The following is a 12,052-nucleotide window of genomic DNA, read 5'->3' on the forward strand; positions in this document are numbered from 1 at the left end:
ATTTATGAAATATTTTGGTAAATATTTATAAAATATTCAAATAAATCTTATAAATATTTTGTAAATATTTTATAAATATTTTGTGCTGTCTGGGTATTTCATTATTTTTAACGTTTTTAAAAATGCTTTTTCAAATGTCTTTTAAATATTCTTTTGGTGGTTAGCAACATTAAATATTTAAAATTATAAACATTCTATTTTCGTTCTAAGAACGTCCAGTTTTAGTCGGTGAGTCCTTAATTCGGATGTCTTTTGAACATCCATAAAAGTAACAACGGATGTTTTTAAAATGTTCTAAAAACGTTTGTGGATCTGAAATGGACGTTTTAAATATATATACAATGTCCAGTACATACGTTTTCAATACGTTTTTAAAACGTCTTTGTGCTGTCTGAGTATTTCCGCATATATATATATATATATATATATATATATATATATATATATATATATATATATATATATTATATATATGTATGTATGTATATATGGATACGATTCGTGTACATGTAATTAAAGAAGTTTTGCACACACGCCCCATAGGCTATCGCCGACGTTGTCGAGTCGATGCAGTGGCGAAACTTTGCGGCAATTTACGAGAACGACGACGGCCTGTCGCGTATTCAGAAGACTTTGACGTTGAAGCGCAGTAAGGACAATCCTATCACGATACGGCAGTTGGGTAAAGGGCCGGATTATCGTCCAATGCTCAAGGAAATAAACTCCTTGTCGGTTTGCAACATAATCATCGACGTCGAGCCGCAGAATCTTATCCATGTTCTCAATCAGGCGAAAGAAGTTAAATTATTAGCGGACTATTGCAACTTCATCATAACATATTTGGTAGGTATATGAAAACTGCGAACCTCGCGAATCAACCTCGCGAGAGTAGTTTTTATTAGTCTTTGAAATACTTTCTTCGTCGGAGTTGTAGGATTCGTCCAAACTGCCTATTCTCGAGGTACGCAACGGCACTATCGCCAATATCACCGGCTTCAGTTTGAGAGAGAACGATATAGAAGGGATTAACTGGGTAATTCATCTTTGTGTTTGCATGTAGCACATGTCGATGTGGGCTTGTTTGGATTTTCCAATTTGACTTTGTTCACGACGGGGCGAAATTTTCTTCTTTCGTGGAAAATCCTCGCGGGAAAAAGGAAAGAGATATTTGTTTTGATCGTCACGTAATTTTAATGTAGTTGAACTCGGCGGTTCTTTACGACGCGGTATTCTTACTGGATAAAGCATTGGAGACCCTGTATGCGAGGAATCTCGACAACAAAGAATTCATTACTATTGAACCCATGTCACTTTCTTGCAACGACGGTAGGAGGTATCAAGCAGGTGAAAACATTACCAGCGCGATACGAGAGGTAGGTTCGTTTCTCCATATGAGGATACAATTATGCATGCAGTCTACATAAAGAAACGCGATGAACTGAAGATGGGATTGTAATATTTTCAGTTTTCTAAACATACAGTACGCGTCGAAAATTGGAAAATAATTTGCGGCCGTTGCACGTGCTGCTGTAATAGTTTTCATCACAATTCTACTTTTTTCGGAATAAGAGCACTGGCATAGATTATATTATTCTGATGTTATTATAGCTGTCAAAAATGGGGAAAATCACAGGAACGATGAGCATCGATGAGTACGGTCGACGACGGAGCTTTAACGTCCGAGTTTTGGATTTTCGGCAATCCGGTATCGTGGAAACGGGCTTCTGGGATCAGGACGGTTTGCATTTTACGCGGACCGAGCAGGAGCTCGAGAGCTACTTGTATAAATCCATTCAAGAGAAAATGTTCAGGATTAGCACCAGAGTGGTCCGCATTTAACACGCTAAACCGCTACGCTAAAATTAACTCTCTTCCTTGTATTCGAATCTTTCGTAGAATTTCGCAGACACGTGTCCCGCCAGCTGTCAAAATGATGATATACCAAGGAGGAAAGCTCGCGAAGCTGAGTTGAGAATTGGATAACGAGCTCACACACGGATATCTGTATGAAGTTATGGAGAATTTAGTTTTAATTTTGTTTGTGTTGTTTCGTTTTATACTGTTGACAAGGGTGGGTAAGATAAAATAAGCGATTGAGTAGAAGAGAGTAGGAGAAGTGTCACACTCCAACGTAAAGATATCGGAAACATTGAGCACCGCGGGCGACACACGTGGTAGCGAACGCATCCATCTATTTCGCTTGAAAGTTTCGCTTCTGTTTGCAAAAGTTGCTTGAAAATTTACGAGCCAAAGTATAACTCTGCGTACAATTCAGGGCGCACCTTATGTGATGGAGGTGACTGATGGGTCGACACGAGGAATATTGATTGATCAGAAGCGCTACGAAGGCTACTGCATCGATCTGATCGATTATATCGCAAAGCATTTAAACTTTAAGTATAAATTCGAGCTCGTTCCAGATGGCCAGTACGGTAGTTACAATGTTAAGACGAAGATGTGGGACGGATTGATAAAACGTCTTCTGGATCGTGTATGTAACGTATATGATATGTAAAATGTTCTCGCAGAAGAGTTTCTAATTTCCCATATGTTTTCTTATCCTTTCTTCTCTCCTTTGTAGGAAGCCGATCTTGCGATATGCGATCTCACTATCACGTACCAACGAGAATCTGCTGTCGACTTTAGCATGCCCTTCATGAATTTGGGTATCGTTAACAAGTAATATAAAGCTGAGACACAATTGCAAGATTTCTTCTGTTTTTTATAAAGTTGTGCGAAAAGTGTAACGTATGTAACGTATTTTAATTAGGTATCAGCATCTTGTTCAGCAAGCCGGAAGAAAAAGTACCGAATCTTTTCTCCTTCTTATCACCCTTGTCAGCCGACGTTTGGATTTATATGGCGACTGCTTATCTCGCCGTGTCGATAATGCTGTTTCTGCAAGCAAGGTAAGAAATCTATCGAACGATAGTCGTATGCTCCGCTACGATTCTATTTTTCGTTAAAGAATGGCACCTGGCGAGTGGGATAATCCACATCCGTGCAATGCAGATCCCGAAGAACTGGAAAATAATTTTAACCTGAAGAATTCGATGTGGCTGACTATTGGTTCTCTCATGCAGCAAGGATCCGATATTTTGCCCAAGTAAGTACTGACAGATTTTCATTGCGCCAGCAAACAAAGTTTCAATGCATTTTCAGAGCGCCATCGATTAGAATGCTCGCGAGTATGTGGTGGTTCTTCACGTTGATTATGATATCCTCGTATACCGCGAATCTAGCCGCTTTTCTCACCGTGGACAAGATGGACACGCCTATTAAAGGCGTTGAAGACTTGGCTAAGCAAACCAAGATCAAATACGGATCCGTCGGGAGAGGTTCGACGGCCAATTTCTTCCGGGTAATCGTGACATTGTAACTGTCAGTCGCAACACCATACAATTAATAGTAGTACATACTAATATAAATGAATCTTTTCTGGTAGGATTCCAATTACTCGACATATAAGAGGATGTGGGCTGCGATGACAGAAACGAGGCCCAGTGTATTTACCAAGGACAATGAGGAAGGTGGGTGTTCAAACGCTTTTTGTTTTCGTTCAAAAACACTTACTTATTATTGTGTAGGTGTCGAACGAGTGATCAAAAGCAAGCGGACGTATGCATTTTTGATGGAATCTACCTCTATCGAGTACCGAATGGAAAGGAATTGTGAAATAGAGAAAATTGGTGGCCTCATCGACAACAAGGGATATGGCATAGCCTTGCCGCGCAGTGAGTCGAAAAGCTATAATGTCCGTAAATGTATAAAGTGAAACATGTAAACCGACGTTGATGAGAGGGAGAGATGATTTTTGAAAATCGTACTATTACTAAACTACATATTGCTGTTTCCAAGAAATTTCTTTCTGTTCTTCCCTTAGCTTTGTATAAATTACACTGGTAGAATTGCTGAAAGAAAAATGATTGCGACAAGACTGTGATGCAAGCGTCGTTTAATCTTTCCTCAGATTCACCGTACAGAACGCCAATCAGCGGTGCAATCTTGACGTTAGGTGAGAAAGGCAAGTTGCAGGAACTTAAACGAAAATGGTGGCAAGAAATGGGTGGCGGATTATGCGAAAAGGACATCACGGAAAAGAGCGCCAGCACGAGCGAATTAGGTTTGCTAGAGTTCTTTAAATGAGAGTCAGAATATATCACGAAAGATCCGCTTCGTTATTTCAGTCATTGCAGCTCCTAATCCCTCGTCGCTCTCGATTCTCAATTGATGAGACGACAACAAAAAGTGAGGGAAAAACACATACTTACAATTCTTGCGAAATATGAACGATATGGCCATAAAGTGATCCTTGGGATCGATTGAGCACATTTATAAAATATTCCGAACCGTACAATTAACCCTTAGTGGCCTGGTTTACATCGGACACTTGATACGCGTATCAGGGCCCTTATTCTTGAAATAGTTGTGTATACGTAAGTTTTACTGCGCAGATTTAATCATATCATAAAATAGCTGCGCAGTAAAACTTACGTAACTAGTTAGAGAATCGAGCCCCAGATACTATATTCGTATCAAATTCGTACTAAATATTTAATACGCACGATGGATCAATAAACACTGATGGATCAATTTGGTACGAACGTACCGAATAAGAATATCATATTAAACTAATACGCGTATCAAATGATACAAATGATGGTGTAAACGTATGAAACCAATGTTGGAGGAAACCTAACCTAGTTAAAATCGGTGTTATCGGTAACCGTTGGTTTCTCTTAAATTATAGTAAAATGTCTTGTGAAAAGGGTTATAAGTTAGAGAGAAGAAGAAATGAGAACATTTTTAGAATTATACATTTTGTCTGTCGAACAAAGCTATCTCAAGCAAATTGCAATTCTAAATACCATCACTAGGAGGCAATCGACTAATTGAATTAATTAGTCTAATCGACTAATTGAATTAATTATCTGACTGAATTAAATTCGTATTATATTTTTCTTTTAGTACGTTCGATGTAAACATACCCGTATTAAAGCATTGGTGCGCATCAAATTTAATACGGGTACTAACATTTTGACGATGTAACTCAGGCCAGTGGCCCTACATGGGTATTTCGGACGGTTTCTATTCATAGAAATTTCTCAGCACGAAGGGTCCTGGATTTTTGCTCCCTCCTAAAAATGTACAATGAAGTATAGATATTTGTTCAAGAAACTAAATAGAAAGTATATCCGTGAATTTTTACAGATTTTTCGAACCATTTTAAAGATATGACAAAAAGGCCAGACTCGAAAGACATGTAGATCATGTAAGACTACATGCTGTGTCGTTTTTCACATAATCCAGACAGCACAAAATCGGGTCATAAGACGTCTTTAAAACATCTTTAAAACATTTTTAAAACAAGTTTATAAAGTATTGTCTTAAAGATGTCTTAAAGACGTCCTAAAGACGTCTTATGACTCGATTTTGGGCATTTGTCCTATCTAGGAAGCCACTAAGAGTTAACGTGACATACGACTTTTCTTTTTAGTCTACTTTTCACGACTTTGTCACGTTAATTTTACAACTATTTGTCGATTGTTAAAGTGAAAGAAAAGTTTTCGGAATATTTTACACATGTACTCGATCAATCACAAGTGTCATTTCGTGGACATGATCTTTTATTTCGATGTATTACAAGAATTCTGGACATACGTTTTCTCGCTGGTTTGAAGTTATTATAATCACAAGATGGCTGCGGAGAGAGGATGCAGAGTCCTCTCACGTGGTATCTCCTAACTAATCAGGTCTTGAATTTAATGGCTCCTGCACACAGGACGCGGTAATACTTGCCGCGCGACAGCCAATCAATATGTTGTTTTTCCGTAAGACCTAGAAAGTTATTACGGAAAGCAGCATATTGATTGGCTGTCGCGCGAACTTCCACCGCGTAGCAAACATTACCGCGTCCTGTGTGCAGGAGCTATAAGATCATCTCATTTTCCGAGATGTTCCGTAGTTAAACAGTCCTTATGGCGTCTAAAGATGAGCTTAATGCAATCTTGAATATAAGTTTTGACTATATATGAATATTACCCTAAGGTTTGCCGAATGTTGGTGGCGTCTTCCTCGTTCTTATGTGCGGCTGCGGCGCGTCATTGATCATTGCTATTTGTGAATTCCTGTGGAACATACGAAAAGTTGCAGTGAGGGAGAAAGTAAGGCTTTTCTTTCTTTTCCGACAAGCAGTCAAGCTTTATTTCGCTCACGTTTTCATTTCACCTTGCACAGATCACACCATGGGAGGCGTTAGTGGCAGAGTTGAAATTTGCTGTGAATGTATGGGCAGTAACAAAACCCGTGAAAATCGGAAAGACCAATAGCAGCGCAAGCTCCGTAGAAGGTGGCCTCGGTAGAGGATCCACAGCTAGATCCATTGTTGGCTCCTTTTTGCGTCTCGATATGCTCGATAAATTCGATCACAGTACAAACAATCGTAGCAACGATCGTAAAATCAATTGACCGCTACTTGTTTATTAAAACTTATATCGAGACTTCACTCTATTAGGTAGTAATGCAACTAACATAAAGAAGGGTTGAAAGCCTACGATAAAAATTAGGCAACACAACGTGATAATTTTTGGGTGCATGTATTTTCAGCAAGCGTATGTATGTTATATGTGGCTGCTGGAGAGCTTAATCCATATGCCATTCTGTTATTTCTCAGTGAGTATATTGCTAAAAAAAAAGGAGTATGTTTTAATAAAGAAATAGATATGTCTAATTGGATTACTTTTTTCTCATAACTCTGCTGAGTTGTACAAAATTCATTCATTATATGCGGCACATAATATCTTGTGTACTTGCTGTTGCGAAGGAAAACATCATTTTATCGTAGAGTGATTGTCTCGCCGTTCGAAACGTTTATTTTTTTTATTGTGAGAAATTAACCTTTTCGCGTAAACAATCTATGTGCAAAAGTGTCCATGGAATGGGATCACAATTGAATTTGTAAGATGAAGTGAGCTGTCCTCGAAAAATGCCGAACTCCGATGAGGGAAAGTTAGGGGCTAAGCACAATAAAAGGAATAAGGAATAGGGAATCGAGAATAGAGAACAGGAAACAGAGAATAGGGAACGGTTCAATATTAAAACATGAAACCTAATTCATCAACGAAGAATAGAGGCTCAGAGGAATAGCGTTATTTCTTGTTATTCCTTGTACTTTAATTCCTTTTATTGTGTTCAGCCCCTTGAGGGTCTGTAGGAGCAAATTCAAATTTTTGAACTTTGAAGGTCTCGCGGCGAGGGCGCGAAACACCGTGTTTTGCAAGTATGCGGTGTGTTCCACTTAACGCTCGCAACGACGCAAGCGTCATTCTATCTTTGTTTAACATTCAATGAGCAACAAAGATAGAATGACGCTCGCGTCGTTACGAGCGTTAAGTGGGACGCGCCCTATGTGTACATGTCTACACACACGCGAAATTAAAGGTCTATCCAGACACGGCACAGATGTGCATTTAGGGAGTCAGATTTTAGCAGTGTATTTTATAGATGGTTAGACCGCGAGGAGTTGTCTACCCTGGGTGTAGGTACAGACAGATGTCGTTGGTGGCACTTTGGTGGTGCGCGAATGTTGACTAGTGTCAATGAGTGAATGCTCGAGTGCGTGCAACGTTACGACGGCTATGTTGACATTTAATTCATCGCCACGATTGCCACAAATATACGTAACACGAAGGATAGTGCCGATGAGCTCTTAGTGAGAATATTGTCGCAGCTTCATTCTCGTCCACGGGATCCGCGAGCGTCTCATCGACGCGTGAACATGCTGCGAGCTTTGTATGCGACAGGGCTTTGGCTCGATGCACGACGCGCCATATTGGTTTGAGAGAGAATAGTATCGTCCTAGTCAGTAGGATCCGTGCGTATCGCTTTTATATCGCGAATGAACCCAGTGTGACACACGCTTCGACGATGGAGGAAACGAAGATTATCTACCACATGGATGACGAAGAAACGCCGTATCTGGTGAAGCTCAACATATCGCCGGAGAGAGTGACTCTGGCCGATTTCAAGAACGTCTTAAATCGGCCGAATTACAAATATTTCTTCAAGTCGATGGACGACGACTTTGGGTAAGTATCGAAGTGATTGTTTCACGGCATTTCATTGTATCGCGTTCGTTGGCCGCTTTCTTTATATCTTACCAACTACGACGATAGGTATATCATCGCATTGACGCGTCGCGTCACATCGCATCGCGCTGCACTGCACCGTCGCGCAGCGCCGCGCTTTACATTCGTTACGGCTAAGAGTGTGATTTTAATGCGCGAGAGATTGCCCCTATAAACAATTTTCTTCACCATTAACATTTCTATCGTGTCAAGTCGCATCGTACTGCTCATACATACAATCAATGTCTGTTGTCTAATGTAGACAACTTGTTGGATGCAATGTCAATAATGTCTTCTTATATTAAATGAGCTTCTTTTTCCTTGTTCCAGTGTGGTTAAAGAAGAAATTATAGATGACGATGCTCACCTGCCGTGTTTCAATGGTCGAGTTGTGTCTTGGGTAAGATTTACAAATGTGCTTTTCAAATATTGTTACTTCAACATTATGGATACTTTTTTTGGCTTATACGTTCACGTACACACAGTTATCATTTTACACTTCTCTAAAACAAAATTTTTAATTGGTATACCTTGTACAGTATTTAATATATAATTTATTGTGACAGTTGGTATCAGCGGAAGGTAGCAATGTCTCAGATGGTGCATCCCAATGTACAGACTCTATGGCACACAGTGAAGCCAAGCATGACCGTGTGGATCATGCGACTCCTGGACATGGTAACAGAGGAACTGCACCGCTTTCACATGATGACACATTGACAGAGACAGAAAGTATCATAAGTAGTCGACAAGGACACCATTTGCATAAAAGCTCGAGGCATCATTCGGAGAAATATGAAAAATACAACAAGTACAATGGTAGGCTATGCTATGCATAGTGAATCTGTGAATAAACGTACATTGGGAGTTTTATTTGTTTTTTCATGTTTTGCATTATATTCTTGCAGGACTTCGTATAAATGGTCATTCAAAGCATCGCTCGGGTCACGGGTATGAAACTGCTTCCATTCTCAGCTCGGATTTAGAAACAACAACGTTTTTGGAATCTGACGACGACGCAAGTAGTCGTATCACATCGACGACAGGCCGGCACACCAATATGAGCAGCGCGGTCGATAGGGGTACTCTGGGTAAGAAAGAATCGAAACGATGCAAAGGGTATTGTACACACACACACACACAGAGAGAGAGAGAGAGAGAGAGAGAGAGAGAGAGAGAGAGATTGTGTGAGAGTGAGTGAGTGAGTGAGTGAATATAATGCGCTTGCAAAAAAGGTCTTTCAGCAGAGGGCAATGTGGACAATGATTTGGACCTAATGCATGTACCGAGTCTGGTAATTTTTTCTCACAGATCGACGTCGACCACAGAGAAGACGGCGGCACAGATTACCACCCATGTCCCGAACATCGTCATTTAGTAGTATTACCGACAGTACAATGTCTTTAAATATTATAACTGTTTCGCTCAACATGGACACTGTTAATTTTCTGGGTATCAGTATCGTTGGTCAAAGCAACAAGGGTGGAGATGGGGGAATATATGTTGGCTCGATAATGAAAGGGTTAGTATACTCCGACGAGCTCGACATAATGCGAGTTTATTTATTCAGGTACAATCTCTGTACTAGACCATATGTGGGAACAGAGCGAAAAGAATTAGATTCGCGCTTAATAATATTTATTTTTGGATAAGTATGCTGTCCGTGTTGTAACACATCCTATTGTTTGAAACTTGCTCGAAACAGGGGAGCGGTTGCTTTAGATGGTCGAATAGAACCCGGTGACATGATTCTTCAGGTCAATGACATTAATTTCGAAAATATGTCGAACGACGAAGCAGTGAGAGTGTTGCGTGAGGTAGTACAGAAACCAGGGTAAGCGTCACGATTCTAGGTATTTCTATAGTCACATATGAAACGTCTCTTCTTGCGTTTTCTCTCTTTTTTCCTTTTCTTTCTGTTATCTTTTTTTCTTTTAGACCAATAAAGCTTGTAGTTGCAAAATGTTGGGATCCGAATCCGAAAGGTTACTTTACGATACCTCGTACAGAACCGGTACGTCCTATAGATCCTGGTGCATGGGTAGCGCACACAGCCGCGATACGTGGCGAAGGCTTCCCGCCTCGTCCACCAAGTGCCACAACATTAACTTCGACGTCGAGCAGTCTCGCGAGCACGTTGCCAGATACCGAACGTAAGTCAATAACGATGACCAGTCGTTTTTTTTTTCTTCTCCCTTTAGTCTTGTCGTAAAACCTGTACTGTTATTGGGTTGCAGGTCCCTTAGAAGAGCTTCATCTGACCGTCAATACCGACATGCCGACGGTGGTACGAGCAATGGCTCGGTCCGACTCGGGATTAGAGATACGCGATCGCATGTGGCTCAAAATAACCATTCCGAATGCGTTCATCGGTGCAGAGGTTGTGGACTGGCTGAATACTCACGTGGAAGGATTTATCGATCGCCGCGACGCTAGAAAATATGCGTCGCTCATGCTAAAGGCTGGCTTCATTCGGCACACAGTGAACAAAATAACATTTTCCGAACAATGCTATTACATATTTGGTGATTTGTGTTCAGCCATGAGTAGCATGAAATTGGATTGTGATACGGTTGGTCCTTTGCCACCGCCGAACGCTTGGGACATGCCTTACTCGGGAACGTACGCGCCACATTCGGCGACAGGTTACAGTCCTATGCCGTTCAATTTTACAAACGAGCCCACCGTCTACGGTTACCATCGAGAGGAGAGCGTGCACAGTGGTTCGGGTAAGATTATATATACATATATACATACATACATACATACATACATACATACATACATACATACATACATACATACATGCATGCATATATATATATATATATATATATATATATATATATATATATATGTATGTATATATGTATACAAATCCTTTCTTTAGGTATGTTTTCTTTTATCATTCTCACATGCGCGTTTATTCGTCGATCGGTAGGTGGAAGCAGCGCCGGTAGTGAACGCATTTGCAAGGAACCCATTCACGACTTGAAATCGTGCTCTTCGGCATCAGAATCAGAGTTGCATAATCCATCGGTGCCATCGATGCCCAGCAAAAATTCCGGCAACGGTAACGGATCGAACGGAAAAAGATCCAACGGTAGCCGCAGTCGTTCCAGTGGTTCCGAACAATCTGTTCAAACAGGAACAGGCTCGGGAAATCAGCAGAATCAGCAAGACTTATCTGGTAGTAGACAGTCATTTCGCATTGCGATGGGAAATCCTTGTGAATTCTTTGTCGATGTTATGTAGATTTCGTTGTTGTAAATAGAAGAGCAGATACATTGCGCGCGGTACAGAATAACAGTGCAGGATCGATTAAATTATGGATGAATACTTTGCGAACGCGACAAATTAATTCTTTTTATAATTGTGCACAATTGGAATTTACTGAGGCTTTTCTTTCTGTCCAATATGTCGCTTTTATTCTCCCAAGTATCGTCCCGGTAAATTTGACGGTTACTAGAGAATCTCGATCGCTCGATAGAGCCTCTTTATTTTTCCTTCTTGCATTTTTCTTACACTCGAAGTATTTATTCGCCATTTGATCTAGCAGATTCGAATAAGCTCGCGACTTTTCTGTTCAACCGTTGCAACGGGTCAATGACACGTTATACATGTTGCTTTATACATAATTCCGACTGCATCCCGCATAATTTTTACGAGTTGCATTTGTCAAGGTTATTTTGGTTATTTCAAAGTATTTTGCATGTAATGAATCAATGTATATGACTCGGAAATATTGTATCGCAAGGAGGGCAAACAACAAAGCCCAAGTAAACTGAAGTAAAAAGTATACTTTTGTTTTCAACAGCTAAATTGATACAAAAAAGCGGTGTCGTTATATGTCTTGTGTGTATCATCGTATCGTTGGGAAACATACTTTTGATATAGTATCTTAATCTCTGCCGCGATTTTGTGTG

General features: G+C 40.3%; 2 protein-coding genes across 3 annotated transcripts in view; both read left to right on the forward strand.

Moving 5' to 3' along the window:
* The window catches only part of LOC116840570 (glutamate receptor ionotropic, kainate 2-like), an 11,844-nt gene extending 5,117 nt beyond the window's left edge, over window positions 1-6,727 (forward strand). Inside the window, exons 5-18 of the mRNA XM_032807420.1 lie at window positions 544-843; window positions 935-1,033; window positions 1,200-1,373; window positions 1,609-1,827; window positions 2,276-2,491; window positions 2,582-2,666; window positions 2,771-2,909; window positions 2,969-3,106; window positions 3,163-3,361; window positions 3,446-3,530; window positions 3,588-3,734; window positions 3,971-4,123; window positions 6,049-6,164; window positions 6,238-6,727. Of these exons, the coding sequence (XP_032663311.1) occupies window positions 544-843; window positions 935-1,033; window positions 1,200-1,373; window positions 1,609-1,827; window positions 2,276-2,491; window positions 2,582-2,666; window positions 2,771-2,909; window positions 2,969-3,106; window positions 3,163-3,361; window positions 3,446-3,530; window positions 3,588-3,734; window positions 3,971-4,123; window positions 6,049-6,164; window positions 6,238-6,468 (2,301 nt within the window). The 3' untranslated portion in view covers window positions 6,469-6,727. The remainder of the gene's footprint in view (window positions 1-543; window positions 844-934; window positions 1,034-1,199; window positions 1,374-1,608; window positions 1,828-2,275; window positions 2,492-2,581; window positions 2,667-2,770; window positions 2,910-2,968; window positions 3,107-3,162; window positions 3,362-3,445; window positions 3,531-3,587; window positions 3,735-3,970; window positions 4,124-6,048; window positions 6,165-6,237) is intronic.
* A 1,199-nt stretch (window positions 6,728-7,926) lies between these two features.
* Window positions 7,927-12,052, forward strand: part of LOC116840571 (segment polarity protein dishevelled homolog DVL-3) — a 10,378-nt gene continuing 6,252 nt past the window's right edge. The window contains exons 1-9 of one of the 2 annotated variants that reach the window (XM_032807422.1): window positions 7,927-8,087; window positions 8,457-8,526; window positions 8,693-8,945; window positions 9,035-9,217; window positions 9,438-9,648; window positions 9,832-9,960; window positions 10,065-10,279; window positions 10,364-10,855; window positions 11,068-11,316. In XM_032807422.1, the coding sequence (XP_032663313.1) occupies window positions 7,927-8,087; window positions 8,457-8,526; window positions 8,693-8,945; window positions 9,035-9,217; window positions 9,438-9,648; window positions 9,832-9,960; window positions 10,065-10,279; window positions 10,364-10,855; window positions 11,068-11,316 (1,963 nt within the window). Of the gene's footprint in view, window positions 8,088-8,456; window positions 8,527-8,692; window positions 8,946-9,034; window positions 9,218-9,437; window positions 9,649-9,831; window positions 9,961-10,064; window positions 10,280-10,363; window positions 10,856-11,067; window positions 11,926-12,052 lie in introns of those variants that run through there. The other variant, XM_032807421.1, reaches the window with a different exon arrangement.

Source organism: Odontomachus brunneus, unplaced genomic scaffold, assembly GCF_010583005.1.
Source record: "Odontomachus brunneus isolate Ranch 3 - 2012 unplaced genomic scaffold, Obru_v1 Obru_scaffold_010, whole genome shotgun sequence".
Taxonomy (NCBI): domain Eukaryota; kingdom Metazoa; phylum Arthropoda; class Insecta; order Hymenoptera; family Formicidae; genus Odontomachus; species Odontomachus brunneus.